Here is a 15109-nt window from a genome sequence, read left to right as displayed (position 1 = left end):
AATAATTTTATGTGATGCCAATTTTACTTATTAGAGAGTTATGACTCTAGGCATATAACAACCTAGATGTCCAAAATCGTAGAAACATGATTATTGAATTCAAGGCTAATAGGATAACTTCATTTTCGACTAAAATTTGTCTACTTCGACATATATGATTTCTCTCTTTAATTATTTTTTTCTCTCTTTGTTAATTGCCTTTTTTTTTATTTAATTTCTCCAACAATCTTTCTTGGTTATGTATGAAGCAAGAAATGTATCACACATTTACCTTCCCACATACATATCTATAACAAGCTACATACACTCCAACAATCTTTTAAGTGATGCCAATTTTTTTACTAGATACTCGTCGTTAACAAGTTAAATAAACTTGTTCTCCTTACTAGATACATATCTCTAGCTAGATATACTCATCTACCCTGCTAGATACATACCTCAACCTTACTAGATACACGTTTTTAACAAATTAGATACACTTATTTACCTTACTAGATACACATCTCTAGCAAGCTAAATACACTCATTTACCTTGCTGGATACAGACCTTTGTAAGCTAGATGCACATCTCTAGTAAGCTAGATACACTCATTTACCTTACTAGATACACATCATTATTTACCTGGTCCTTAATATAGGAATATACCCATTAATTTGACAACCATACTCCGAAATTATTCCATGGATATTGGAATCCAACCCAGTACCAACATGTGATTTTAGACATATTACAGCTAAGCATCCTTATTTATTTCTTGTTCTATCATCACAATAAACAGGATCTACCAATGTAAGGATAGAGAGTAAGACTTAACTAAGCAGACAACTTGTGTGATACATTTCTTATATTAAGGACCAGGTAATTAATGATGTTTGATACATTTCTTATAAAAAGCTTTGAAAAGGAAATTCAATCAAACTTGTTGATTATTCAAATAACAAAGTTAATCCTGATATTGTAGAAGACACCCTGGGGTTAATAATGGCTTCACAAATATCAGCTGCTTTATTCAATAATAATCCCTCAATTAATCTCCCCAGCAATTCCCGTAAATCTCCATGCTTTTCTTCTAGTTTTGGTGGGAAAAGATTGAAACTTCCAAATCTAGTGATTGCTTCATTCTCGCTTCTCACCGCCAACCACCTCTACCCATCACCGACTCGACACCCACTCGGCATTGTCACCACCATCCCGATTCGTCCGGCATCATCCACCATCCCGTCAACGAGACAACCGAGACCAGACGCCCAAAACCATACACGCCGACAACAACTCACATCCCGCCGTCGCAATGACAGAATCCTTACATACAATTGATGTTTCCGACCCAAAATATCTCGATGTAGCATCAAATACTCTTGATTTTTTGAAATGTTGCTTCTATTTTATATATTTGGAATCATAAAATCAATTTTTTCATAACTTCACCAAACCAAAAATCAAATCGCCGATGAGGACATCGAGGCCGACATGCGCTTAAGTGATCGGCGCGTTGAAAGGCGGGAGCATCGCCGCGCGAAACGTAAGGGATGCCGGAGAGGCGACGATGAGTGATGCGCGGGATCGATAAGAGGAAGAAGAGGTCGCTGGATGGAAAATTGAGGCAACGATGGTCGTCAGATTTCGCCGGCGGGAGCTGAGGTCAAGTCGGTGAGGCGACCGTCATGGCGGCGTCGGAGGTGGTCATTGGTGAAGTAGGTCGTGGTGGGTGGGTGGTGAGTAGTGTGACTGGTGAAGATGGAGAGAGAAATATGAGTGATTTAAGACTTATTATTAGCCGTTGATCCGACTTTGATATATGGATGTAAGGTAGTTAAATCGATTAACAGTACACCGTTACTTTAGTTCGCACCTGACCCCGACCCTATATATATATATATATATATATATTTGATTGCAAATATTGAACATAAATATTCTGTTGGTGATGTGGAGAAGAGGTAAAGGTTAGTGTTCGTATGATCTGGTTTCAATTCCGCATAAGTTCTTTTTTTTTTTTTTTATCAAAATACTACTAGTATAGTAGTATGCCTGAAGTCGCTGCCTCCCACAACGACTTGTCTTCTAATCGCCGGCCGGCTGGACGACTTGTGCTAAAATCTTGGCTTTTAAAAACAACTTTATTTTCATGTCATCCCGGATTTAGTCGCTTAGGGGAGAACGATTTGAATCCGAGGCTAGTTTCGGGCTGACGTGGACCCATTTTGAGTAATTATTTTGAAACTCAACCCCTTTTGATAATTTCTTTGGGTTTTAAACTCATTTTAGAAAAAAATTCTATAAAATTTATATTACAAGTTAGTTTCAATCTAAATAATTATTGCTCCTTTTATCTCATTTTTATTGTCCCCTTTTTTTTTATATTTGGAAGATTTAGGGAAAATAATGAACCACCAACTTTACCCCTTAGAAGAGTTGAGATATTGATTTTATGGAGATTATGGTGCGTGGTAGTTAGTTATCTTGGGCCTATTAGATAATTAAAATTTTTCATTACTAAATTTAGAAAGGACCCAATAATTGTGGATAAAATTTGTCAGGGAAGGGAACAATAAAGACGTGAATATCCATATTCCACCCTAAATTCAAATAAAAATCGTCATTCATTTCCCACCCATTTAATTTCGAGTGATTGAATGAATATCCACATGATCAGGATTCAAAAGTGACACTGCCATTCATAAATATTGGCGGTTTTGATTATCCATGAGTAGAGGTAGACAATTCTTCCCAAAAAAAAAATGAGTAGAGGTAGACAACAGTGCGGGTTGGCCAGCCCGACCCGTCCAACCGGATCAACAATTCCTCATCCCGCTGACCCGCTCCCATGGTCCGCCCAGCCCGCCCCTATACCCAGGCCGGTCCCAGGCTCTCTTTACCCCAACCCACACTACCCAAACCCGTCCAGTCTACCTGGCCCGCCCCCTTTTTCGCCCATTTTGCCTAAGCGCCAACCGGCTAGTTCGGGGCCACCACCTCCCAGACCAACCGGACCCGCCTACAACCTAGCCCGGCCCGCACCAAACCGGCCCGTTGTCCGCCTCTATTAAATCATGAGTACCAAAAATGCACAGGGCAGCAGCAGAGCGCTACAAATGGCAAGTTGTCACACAATTTCCAACAATGACAAACCGTTGTTATCGTTCCCCTTCCTTTTTAAGTCATACTTGTACAACACTCTTTGTCTTCTTCCCCACCTCTCCACTCCACTCTTTCACCATCACTGCATCACACCCATATTTCTCTCCTTGTTTTTAATTCTATCGAATTCCGCCATGGAATTGACGGGCCTCACTAACAACATCAATCTCATCTCAATCAAAGAGGAGGAGAATAATGAAGATGAAGTAGAACTCCAAGAGTTGTTTGTATTCGGTAAAAATGGCGGTGGTGTTTCCGTTTCGCCAAAGCCGTTTGACAAGTTACTCGATGTGGGTCCGCCTCCGTTTTTGGCAAAGACATATGAAATGGTGGAAAACCCAGAAATAGATGATATCATTTCATGGGGTAATAATGGTGTTACTTTTGTAGTCTGGGATCCTCATAAATTTGCCACTCTTTTGCTTCCTAAGTATTTCAAGCACAGTAATTTCTCCAGTTTTGTCAGGCAGCTTAACACCTATGTAACATTTCATCCACTCTTTTTACCCTATGTACTCCATATATTCATTTCATTCTACTTTGTTCTTTTCTAAGTGGCTAATTGCTTTAAGTAAAACCGTCTTATACATTTGACGCTCAATTGTATGGATTATATACGAGAGAAAACTATAGACCGTAGAAAAACATTGTTAAATTCAACAACGGTAAGAGTCCACATCACATGTAGGACTTTGGGTGGGTTTCTTCATACTCGCCCACTTTTGAGCAAAGTAACTTTGCTCGTCCAGCTGTAAACTTGGCCCATGAAACCCAGGTCTAACTTGGCCCATGAAACCCAGGTCTTTAGCCATGAGCTCTAATACCATGTTAAATTCAACAACGGGCCTGGCCGCACCCAAACGGAAGAGAAAGAGTCCACACAATGCAGCCCAAGAGGGTTCCACTCTTAAAATCAATTGGCAATAGGGGGAGCAGCCCCTTGCCTTATAAAGTGGTAATTCTTCTCCTCTTTTACCAATGTGGGACAACCCTCACATATGGAACTTTGGGTTTCTGCATACAACCAAGCTTTCATGGTTTACTAATATACTGGAGTATGTATATTTTGACGGCCAATGTGGATCAATTTTAGAGATGGTAAATGGGTCAATCGGGGTTGGATTATTTCAGATCCCTCCCACACATTTCGTTTTTGGGTCGGGTCGTTTCAGGTTTGGGGCCAATTTCGGACGTCAAATTGTGGGGTTATTTCGTGTTTGGCCATTTGGATCACTTTAGGTCAGGTCATTTTCTGGTTAATACTTAATAGTATTATGGAATGTAGCAACCAATCAACCATTTATTTTGATATATAATATATTAACTAGTTTTATTACCCGTGAAATTCACGGACTTATTAAATATTGTGCGTTTTTTTGCTAGCTCTTCAATAGCAATCCTATGTAGTTGTGTAGTTCGTTCATTTTCTAAGCTTAAGTTGTTATTACTTATTAGTTGCTAATCTGTATTTAGTTGTGAGGTACGTCCGTACATGTACTCTTATTCCCGGAAATATGTGAATAACAATTTGTCAATATTATGAACAACCGTGTGCCTAGTGTTAATGCTTCTTCCAATTCTTCTCTAGGTAACCCTTACAATTTACATCAGAAGTGTTCGTCCTTAGTGTCACGGTCCGCTACTTTTGCCGGACCGTGGCGCGCACCCTTGCCCGTCTCAAGGCAAGATGCAAGCGACAAGGGTCTTCGTACTAGTGAGGGATCGCCCACTAGCACGATACTCGGGTCTCGGGTCGGTGTGTGTCGGGAATCCTAGTCACGATTATCAAGTCCGACACACGAAAGCAATAAAAGTAAGCAATACGATTATTGAAAGCAAGCAACAAGCAACAACAAGCTTTTGGATGAGAAGCGGTTTTTCATTGACTAGCACCTCTCAAAGAGGCAAATTTGATTATTTGGTCCTGGTAGCAGGAAACATTGAATTTACAAGTTTAGTTCAGAATAGCGATATACCTATTTATGGAAACCTATTCTAAAACTACTAAGAAAATACTTACTACAAATGTACAAGGGAAAAGAAATTACATAAGCATAAATAAATCTAAGGGTTCAAGTGTGCGGATCGTCACACTCTCCCCCACCTAATCTGTTGCCGCCCTCGGCAACACAAAAAATCTTGAACGGTGCTTCAAAGTGAGACATCCTCGGTGAGCTCGACTGTCCATGCAAAGTGTTGGGGATTGGCTTGTACAACTCGGCTTGAATGTGCGCTTCGTCCCAAACAATGACTGGCCTCTTCGTCCCTTCAAGGATAGGCTGGAGTTCCTTGACATAGAAGCTGCCGAACATCATGTTCTCCAAGTCCACCACGTGCTCCTTGTCTCTCGGGAACGCCCACTTTGCCGCTGCTTGAAAAGTGCTCTCTCGGGCTTTCTCCAAGTACTGGCTCCAACGGACCTTCACTTTGTCTCTCCTCACTTCAAAGACTCGCAATCAAGGGAATGTGAGATCTCCAGACGCCGAATCAGCATTTCGGCGCGGCCCCCTGATGGTACGAGGCCTTCTCTCTTGGGTCGACCGACCCGCAAACCAGGACGTCGATTCAACACATCGACGCGCCCCCTAATCGTACGAGGCCTTATCTCTTGGGTCGATCGACCCGCAAACCAGGACGTCGACTCAAAGACATCGACGCGGCCCCCTGATGGTACGAGGCCTACTTCTTTGGGCATCTCTGCCCTCATTGTCTACTCCTCGGTGAGGGGGTAGACTCTTCTTTCGTCCCCCAGGCCACTTAGCATCGTAGTTAGCCTGGGTCTTGTTCGCCCTCGGCTCCACCGAACCTTTAGGCATTCTCCAAGGTCGCATCCCTTGTTTCGGCGTCGGTATCACCCTCATAGCCGAAATTCGATGCTGCCCCTTGTCTTCGTCGCTGTCTACCGTCTTCACTACGATAGACCCCATTAATAGCATCGATCCGTCACTCGGTTTCAATACCACCAATGCTTTCTCAAAGAACGCATCCCGAGTACTAACTTGAAGTCATCCAAATGAACGGTGGTGAAGTCGAGCTCCCCCGCCCACTCACCCACTTGGACCGCGACCTTCTTAGCCACTCCTTGGATGCGTCTCATTTTCCCATTGACCGCCGGCTTCAAGCAACAGCATCCCGCAAAACTAGCCCCAACCGATCAGCTTCTTCTCTCGTAACAAAGTTGTGGGAGGCACCCGAGTCGATCAAAGCTCGTGCGTGCTTCCCATTCACCATCATGTCCACGTACATGAGCCCGTTGGATTTCTTGGCGGAGGAATCTTCGTATTTCCCCATCGCGCTGATCCGTTGGAGTGAGCCCATCTGTGGTTGGTCTTCATCATCACTCGAGTCTTCGTTACACTCTTGGTGATAGACGGCCAACGCCCCATCAAGACGTTCTTGAGCCCCTTTCGGCATCTTCTTGAACATGGCATTGAACTCCGCTTGGTTCGGACAATCGGCCATCTTGTGAGGACCCTTGCACACAAAACACGCGAACGGTCTCTTCGTTGTGGAAGCGGTAGAGTTTCCCGCCTTCGAAGACGAACTTGAGGGCGAGTTTGTAGTGCTCGCCGATTGGGCTTGACTTCCTTGCGAGCGGAACCGACTGCTCCCAACGGAAATGGCGCTGTTTTGTGGCCTTTGTCCATTGTACCCACTCGTGACGCACCGATTTCCCGTTGGTGCCACCACTCTTGGTGCCTCTCGCTCTCCGTGAAAGTCGAGTAGGCACTCCGCAGCCGATATGGCCGAAGACAGAGTTTTGGGATTCTGCCTCATGACCTCTTGTTGTGCCCACCTCTTCAACCCGTCAATGAACTCGAATGTCCTATCCGTCTCGGACATTTTGCTAATCTCGAGCATGTAGGCTGAGAATTCCCTCACATATTCCCGGATTGATTTGGTGTGCTTGATTTCCTTCAACTTCTTCCGAGCAACAAACTCCGTGTTCTCGGGGTAGAAGTGATCCTTCAAGATCCTCTTGAAGTCGGCCCACGATGTCACCGTAATCGTGCCCGCATCGATTTCCTTGTACCTAGCCCTCCACCACATCTTGGCATCGTCGACTAGATACATACTTGCCGTGACAACTTCCGCGTCTTCGTCGAGCCCACTTACTCGGAAGTATTGCTCCATATCGAAGATAAAGTTATCGACCGCTTTCAATCCTCGCCCCATCGTAGGCACGAGGTGGAGGTGCCTTCACCTTATGGCTCCCTGCACGTATTTCCCGTCATTAGCCACCGCTTTCACGAGCGTGGCACACGTGTTCTCTAACATCTCAACCTTTCGATGCAGATGATTGATCTCTTCCTCCCGATCGTCGGGGATCGCACCACTGATCACTTGGATGCGGGTGTCCATCCCGTCCACCTTCGTCTCAAGGTCACAAACCGTCTTTTGCAACTCCTCGAGGCTCGCAGCCATCCGCATAACGATGTCCTCGAGTTTGGGAAGCTTGACGTCGATTGCGTCCTCTAAGGCATCCACTCGGTCCTCGATTGTTTCGCCCATTTTCTCGATCTCGATGAACAAATGCGGCTTGCACGCCCGTCCGAAGACCGGCTCGATACCAAATGTCACGGTCCGCTACTTTTGCCGGACCGTGGCGCGCACCCTTGCCCGTCTCAAGGCAAGATGCAAGCGACAAGGGTCTTCGTACTAGTGAGGGATCGCCCACTAGCACGATACTCGGGTCTCGGGTCGGTGTGTGTCGGGAATCCTAGTCACGATTATCAAGTCCGACACACGAAAGCAATAAAAGTAAGCAATACGATTATTGAAAGCAAGCAACAAGCAACAACAAGCTTTTGGATGAGAAGCGGTTTTTCATTGACTAGCACCTCTCAAAGAGGCAAATTTGATTATTTGGTCCTGGTAGCAGGAAACATTGAATTTACAAGTTTAGTTCAGAATAGCGATATACCTATTTATGGAAACCTATTCTAAAACTACTAAGAAAATACTTACTACAAATGTACAAGGGAAAAGAAATTACATAAGGATAAATAAATCTAAGGGTTCAAGTGTGCGGATCGTCACACTTAGCCTATACGTAGGCACATGTCTCAAATCTATGAAACAAAAGCATAGCATTAACCCCTAACATAACAGATAAATAATGAAAAGGTTGAAATTTTCTAATTCAAGGAGAAAGACAGTCATAGACTAATAGTAGGCTATATTGACATTGTGATAACCTTATTGGAAAGGTTACATATGACACAAGATCCAATAGACATTATGTCATTAATATTTCAGACGTTTCAACGTAATGTGAAGGGCTGCAAATTTGTGTTCTAATTGTTCAAAATGAGTCATTTAATTTGGTTGGGTTAAGTTTTATGACCTTGTCGCTTCTATTGCATCTGTCCGCTCCTTGTTCAGTTGATATCGACTGTCTTTCGGTCTTTGTGTTGTGTGTCAAACCTGCTCAAATTGTCCATGCCTCGTTACATATGAACAATGAACTTCTCTTTCTAGCAAACCTGAATTGATGAAGCAACTCTTATTTAAATGTCGCTTCTAATATATCGCTTCCCATAAATCATGGTCACGATAATCTTCAATACTTTTATAAATGGGTAGTTTTTTTCGTATAGTGAACCTCATTAAACAACAGTAATTCTGAATTATTCAAATTACTACTTTTCTGCAATCTAGATTGTTAAAGAACAAAACATTATCCTAAAAGCAATCTTAATGAACATGTAAACGCAAAGAACTTCTACTCCCTCCATATTTGCTTACCATTTATCAAAATGACCCTCAAGCAAAAAAAAAATAATACTCCCTCCTATTCACCATTTTCTTCCCTATTTTCTTAAACGAATTATTAAGGTTTTCCTACCATTTCCTTTTTTGGAAATTTTACTCTTATTTTATTCATTTATCTTTCCTATCACCAAAGCCCACCCAACTCACAATTCCTTATTTAATTCATAATTATTTATCCGTCTCTCCTATCACCAAACTCCACCTAACTCACAATTCCTTATTTAATTCCTAATTATTCATTCATTTCTTCTATCACCAAACTCCACCCAACTCACAGTTCATACTGTAATCCCCTCTTAAAACCTTGTGCCCACAACAAAGGGGAACAAAATAGTGAATAAGAGGGAGTAGTAAATAAATGAATGAGACGGAGGTATTAATTATTATGAATAAAAAAACCGTAAAATATGTGAAATATATACATATGTAATCCTTAAGATATAACGAAGCAAGATAACATACCTTTTATATAGCACACAGTTAATCAGAACTTTCTGATCTGGGAAAAATAGGAAAAAAACAAAGCGACTATATATAAAATCAGCAAGAATGCCATAGAAAATCATATCGAAGAACCAATTATTGAGTTATAAGTAAAACTCCAAAAAGGAATTTCCATCCATGCATATATATATCAACTAAGTTGGCAGTTGGCACATTCAGTAATGCTTCAAAAGAAGACAAATGTCATCTGTGACCATTACGCCATATAACACAAAAAAACTGCTTAAACAACACATGCAGTTAGATAGACTCAACCCCATGCAGTAAACAACACAAAATAACTAATAAGAGTTTGGGGATGATAAACCTCAAAGCCATGATCCTCAACATTTTAAAAATAGTGTGATCGTTTTAAATTCTACCAGATAAATGCTTAAAACAACTTAAAACATTAATTATAAGAACAACAATCAACAATTAAATATGAAGCATTTTGGGAGTAGACGGCGAGTATATATATACCAAGCGCGATGGCCTACCGAAATAAGAACCATCTGGAAGAGTGTGTGTTGTTCCACGTGTCATTCAAGTTATTGCTCAAGTTTACCTTTTTATATTATTGTATAGATAGATATGAGCTAAAACTTGTAATTTCGGGTCATTTCGAATCATTTCGGGGCGGGTCAATTACAAGAAGAGTGTTTTTAGGCCGGACACGTCAACATTGGGTCAATTAAAGTTTGGCCAGTTTGGGTCAGGTCAATTTGTGTTCGGGGCCAGGCAATTTTGGGTCTCGAGTCAGCTTTGCCAGGTGGAACCAATTGTGACGGATAATTTGCTTTTTCTTCTGTCATTGATGCTCTAACTGAACGCGCGCTTCAGTTTCAGTCTTGGTATGATTGGTTAAATTCCTTGTATATATGGATATCATTTTCATCTAATTAGCTAGCGAGTCTTTGTTCCTCAATTTCCAAGTGAAAAATTAGAAAGTGTTGATATCCATTCGTTCGTGTTTGTTTTGATTTCGTATAGGGATTCACAAAAGTCCATTTCGACAAATGGGAGTTTGCAAATGCAGCTTTTCGGAAAGACAAGAAACACTTGCTGAAGGCCATAAAGAGGAGAAACCACTGTATCACGAACGATAACTCAAGGTCAAAGTTCCAAAGAGAGACTGAAATTGAAAAGCTTAAGCTAGAGCACGAGGAGTTAAAGGCCACGATTCATGGTCTGAAGCAGCAAGTACTTAGCTCGAAAGAGTCTTTGGCAATCACGGAGGAGAGACTGAAATGCGTCGAAAGGAAGCAAAAGGAGTCCCTACTGTTTATAGCAAAGGCAATGAAAAATACTCCTTTGTTTCTGCAGCAGCTGCAGAAATACAAGCAAAAGAAATGTTTGGAAAATGGACATCAGGCCTTTAAGAGGCGTAAATTAGCCTCGGGTGACAGCCTCGATGATGACCCGCTTTTGATAAACGTAAACCCAAACCTAGATTGTTGCCACGAGGATGATCTGGTTGATTTAGGCACTCGCTCTATGCCAGACAGTTCTCCATGCGTGACATCGGGAACTAGTAACCCTGACTTGTTATCTGGAAACTACATAATGTGGGAAAAGCTAATGGAAAATGATGTGATATGCCAGGAAAATGAAGAGGATGTGATCGATGCTAATCATACCACGTTCATTCATGAATTACAGGATTTGATTGCAAAGCCACCTTTGGGGAGCTTAGTTAATAGTATTGGTCAAGTGGCTTGTCCAGGATCAGGTACTCCGTAATTGTTAACCCTTGTTGATTTCCATTTTAAATGGAGCCGAAAAAGTACTCACTGACTTTGGCTTGAATTGTTAACCCTTGTTGATCCTCGGTGTAAGACCATGTACTTTAGACACCGCTCTAGTTAGCCATAAACAGAAGACTCTGACATTATGGTAAAATAGCTCTGTGTGGAGGACTGGAGGCAAGGGAATCCTCCCACATGGTAGTTGACGAAATTCGAACAGGCCACTCTTGGTTAGGAAGTGGGATGCCTACTCGGTCTCCCAGCCAAGTCCGATCGCTGATGACTTGTACATGTAAATAACCGTTGTTTGGTTTTATAATTCCTGTTTTGAAAACTATGTCGCTGAAGTTGTCATCACCTTGTTGAGCAGGGCAATAGGAAAATGCAGACGCCACAATAGCGGAATGGAGAAATCCACTATGAAGAAGAGGATCATATTGTAGAGGCTCCCTATGGCACTATGATTTCACCTAGCCCTGGCAAATGGGTCATTCGGGTCGGGGCCGGTTGGGTCGGAACATTTTGGAGTCATTAACTTATCGGGTCACTTTCGGGTCAGGTCATTTTTGGGCCGGGTCACTTCGGATCGGGTCAATCTGAGTCGATTGGGTCATTTCGGGTCATGATTTTGCCTTAGTTAGGTCATTTTGTGTCATTTCGGGTAATTTTGGGTCAATCGGGGAATTTTGGGTCACTTTGGGTCGGATCATTTTCGGTTGGGTCACTTCGGGTTTGTCGGATCACTTTCGGGTGATGCATTTCGGGTCATTTTCGGGTCTTGGGTGTCATTTCGGGTAATTTTGGGTCAATCGGGGAATTTTGGGTCACTTTGGGTCGGATCATTTTCGGTTGGGTTACTTCGGGTCTGTCGGATCACTTTCGGGTGATGCATTTCGGGTCATTTTCGGGTCTTGGGTCAGTGTTATCGGGTCAGGTTATTCAGGTCGGATCAGCTTTGTCAGGTCTAATTTCACCTACAGGTGGAAATGGGTCAATTGGGCCAGGTTTAGGCTTAGGTTTGGGTTTGGGTTTGGGTTTGGGTTTGGGTTTGGGTTTGGGTTTGGGTCGGGTCGGGTCAATTTGGGTTGTGCTGTTTCGAGTCTGCCACACATTTTGGGTCGGGTCGGATCAAATCGAATCGGATCAGATCATTTTGGTTATTGGTCAATTTCGGATGTCAAGCTGTCGAGTCACATTGAGTTAGGTTATTTCCGGGCGGGTCATTACCTTAATTAGTACTAATGTAAGTAACAAAGAATATTGTTCAAATTAATTATTTATTATGGAGTGTCGCTATTAGTGTACTCTTTATTTTGCTATATATGTAATATTATATTAACTTAAAGTTGCTTTAGCTCTTGTGCCGATCTTGTGACGCTTTTATTTTTTGTTAAATCACATGTACTCACTCTATCATATCTTGTATCATCTGCGGTCCTAGCATAACAGGGCTCCGACACCTCCTTCCAAACAAAGTTTCGAATGGTGCCATTCCAATACTTGCGTGATAGCTGTTATTGTATGAGTACTCAATCAGATCCAGTCGATCCTCCCAAGTACCCCCAAATTCCATGACACACGCTCTCAACATATCTTCCAAGGTTTGAATGGTCCTTTCAGTTTATCCATCCGTCGCTGGGTGAAATGCGGTGCTCATGTTCAGTTTAGTCCCCAACGAATCCTGCAACTCTTGCCAAAAGCTGGATATAATTCTCGCATCTCAATCAGACACAATATTTTTCAATACCCCATGTAATATCACCACGTGCTTCCTATATCCATTGGCCAACTCAGCTTTACTCCAAGTGTGCTCATCGTAGAGTTGATCATGGGCCGGGCCAGGATGACAAAACTAGCCCATATGTGTGGGCCAGGCCGGGCCAAATGAGGGCCTATTTAGCGAGACCAAGCCCGACCCTTATGAGCTAAATCCGGCTTTCAGGCCTAAATGGGCTTTTCGGGCCCTAAAATTTACGATCGACTTACCGAACGAGATAAGTTTCATAATACCTTAAACTAGTACTTTAAAACACACTTAGTATAAAAAAAATCGTACAAAGTATGATGAAATGCATATAAATTAATCTCCAACAATATAATAAAGGCAACCATTGACACATTAGAATGCTTAATCATGTCTAGTAGATATGACTTTGGTACGTAAACATCGGTTTTAAATCTCAATAAATATATACATGAGTTTATTAAGAATTATTTATAACGTTAACGGCTTAACGCTACTTAAAAAAAACTTTATAAGAAAATGAAAACCTTAATTAATAAATATGGGCCAGGTCAGGCCAAAATTTGGGTCAAACGCTTGGCCCAAATCTTGCCCAAAAGTACATTGAACTTTTTTGGGCCAAAATAAAAGGCCCAAGCCATTCAAAAAATCGGGCCGTGGCAATGGGCTTGGGCCGTTTGATCACCTCTACTTCATCGGTATGAAATGAGTTGACTTGATAAGGTGATCAACGATTACCCATTTCATATTATTACCCTTCTATGTCCTTGGTAACCCCACAATGAAGTCAATAGAAATCGACTCCCACTTCCACTGAGGCACCTCTAAATATTGTACTTTACCTTGCGGCCTTCTATGTTCTCCTTTGACCCTCTGACACGTTAGACACCTATCAACGAACTCTGCCACCTCCTTCTTCACACCAGGCCACAAAATGTCTTCTTTAGATCTTTATATAATTTGTCACAATCCGGATACACAGAATAAGGTGTGCAATGAGCCTCAGTCATAATTTTCCTCTTAAGCTCCTCATCGCCAAGCATACACCATCTCCCATCAAATTTAATGCTACCATCCGAACGCACCGCAAACCTCGATGTTTCACCCTTCTCTAAGGCCTCTCGTCACTCTTAGATCTTAGGATCTACTAGTTGCTTCTTCCTAATCTCATCGTTCAGTTCAAGCTACATCGTCAAATCTTCAATCGTATGCCCCACTCAAATGATCGAATAAATCATCAATTCTCGTCAATGGATAATGATTCTTGATAGTAACATGGTTCAGTTCCCCAAAGTCGATACACAATATCAAACTACAATCCTTCTTCTTTTCAAATAGGATTGGTGCGCCCCAAGGTGACACACTAGGTCTGATGTAACCCTTGCACAAAATTTCACTCAACTGCTTCTTCAGCTCTTCCAATTCCTTCGGTCTCATTCGGTATGGGGCCTTAGATATAGGTCTCATTCCCGATTTAAGCTCCACGTTGAAATTAATGTCCCTCTTTGGAGGTAATTCGGGTATCTCATCCGGGAATACATCCTCAAATTCACTAACCACCGGTATATCAATGACTTTAGACTCCTCTACTCGAGTATTTCTCATATGACACAATATCATACATCCCTTCCTCAGACACGACTTCAAGGTTATTGCGGCGATGATTTTGACTTTTGGTTTCACCACAAAACCTCGATATGACACCCTTACTCCCTTTGGACCCCTTAAAGACACCTTCTACTAATAACAATCAATGTTGGCTTTATACCTCCCGAGCCAATCCATCCCCAATAACCTCAAACCCCTCCAATGGAAATTCAAATAAATTAACTGGAAATTCTACTTCCCCAACAATTACAGACACATCTTTAAACAACTTAGAGAAGAATACAGACTCCCCGACGGTACTACTACCTCATCTTCCACCAGATAAAAGGTCCCCAATCTTAAGGTTGACACATAACTCTTAGACACAAAAAAATGGATAGCACCCGAATCAAATAAAACAAAAGTAGGTTTGTGATTGACTAGAAAAGTACTAGTGACTACATGCGCATCCTCCTCGGTTATGTGCTTGTCCATCTTGAACAATTTACCGCTGCTCTTTTGCCCTCCTTGCACAATATTGGCTGAAGCTATCGGCATAGTCTCATAAGTCCGGTTCCCTCTGGTGTTCTGTTGCTAAGACGTTGCACCACCACGTCGTTGTAGCCATTA

General features: G+C 42.1%; 1 protein-coding gene across 1 annotated transcript; it reads left to right on the top strand.

The window, feature by feature from the left end:
• Positions 1 to 3276: 3276 nt before the first annotated feature.
• LOC141589813 (heat stress transcription factor A-7a-like) lies at positions 3277 to 11143 on the top strand. The gene is made up of 2 exons (XM_074410437.1): positions 3277 to 3624; positions 10394 to 11143. Exons 1-2 carry the CDS (start codon positions 3277 to 3279, stop codon positions 11141 to 11143), a joined length of 1098 nt encoding a protein of 365 aa, XP_074266538.1.
• Positions 11144 to 15109: the final 3966 nt, after the last annotated feature.

Source organism: Silene latifolia, chromosome 7, assembly GCF_048544455.1.
Source record: "Silene latifolia isolate original U9 population chromosome 7, ASM4854445v1, whole genome shotgun sequence".
NCBI lineage: Eukaryota > Viridiplantae > Streptophyta > Magnoliopsida > Caryophyllales > Caryophyllaceae > Silene > Silene latifolia.
The sequence above is the reverse complement of the archived record's forward strand: the minus strand, read 5'-3'. Positions and strand labels throughout refer to the sequence as shown.

Excerpts from the sequence above, each read along its gene's own strand:
- LOC141589813 (XM_074410437.1), top strand. The coding sequence starts at position 3,277 with ATGGAATTGACGGGCCTCACTAACAACATCAATCTCATCTCAATCAAA. Across the intron at positions 3,625-10,393 it reads TCAGGCAGCTTAACACCTAT|GGATTCACAAAAGTCCATTT; the intron begins GTAACATTTCAT and ends GATTTCGTATAG.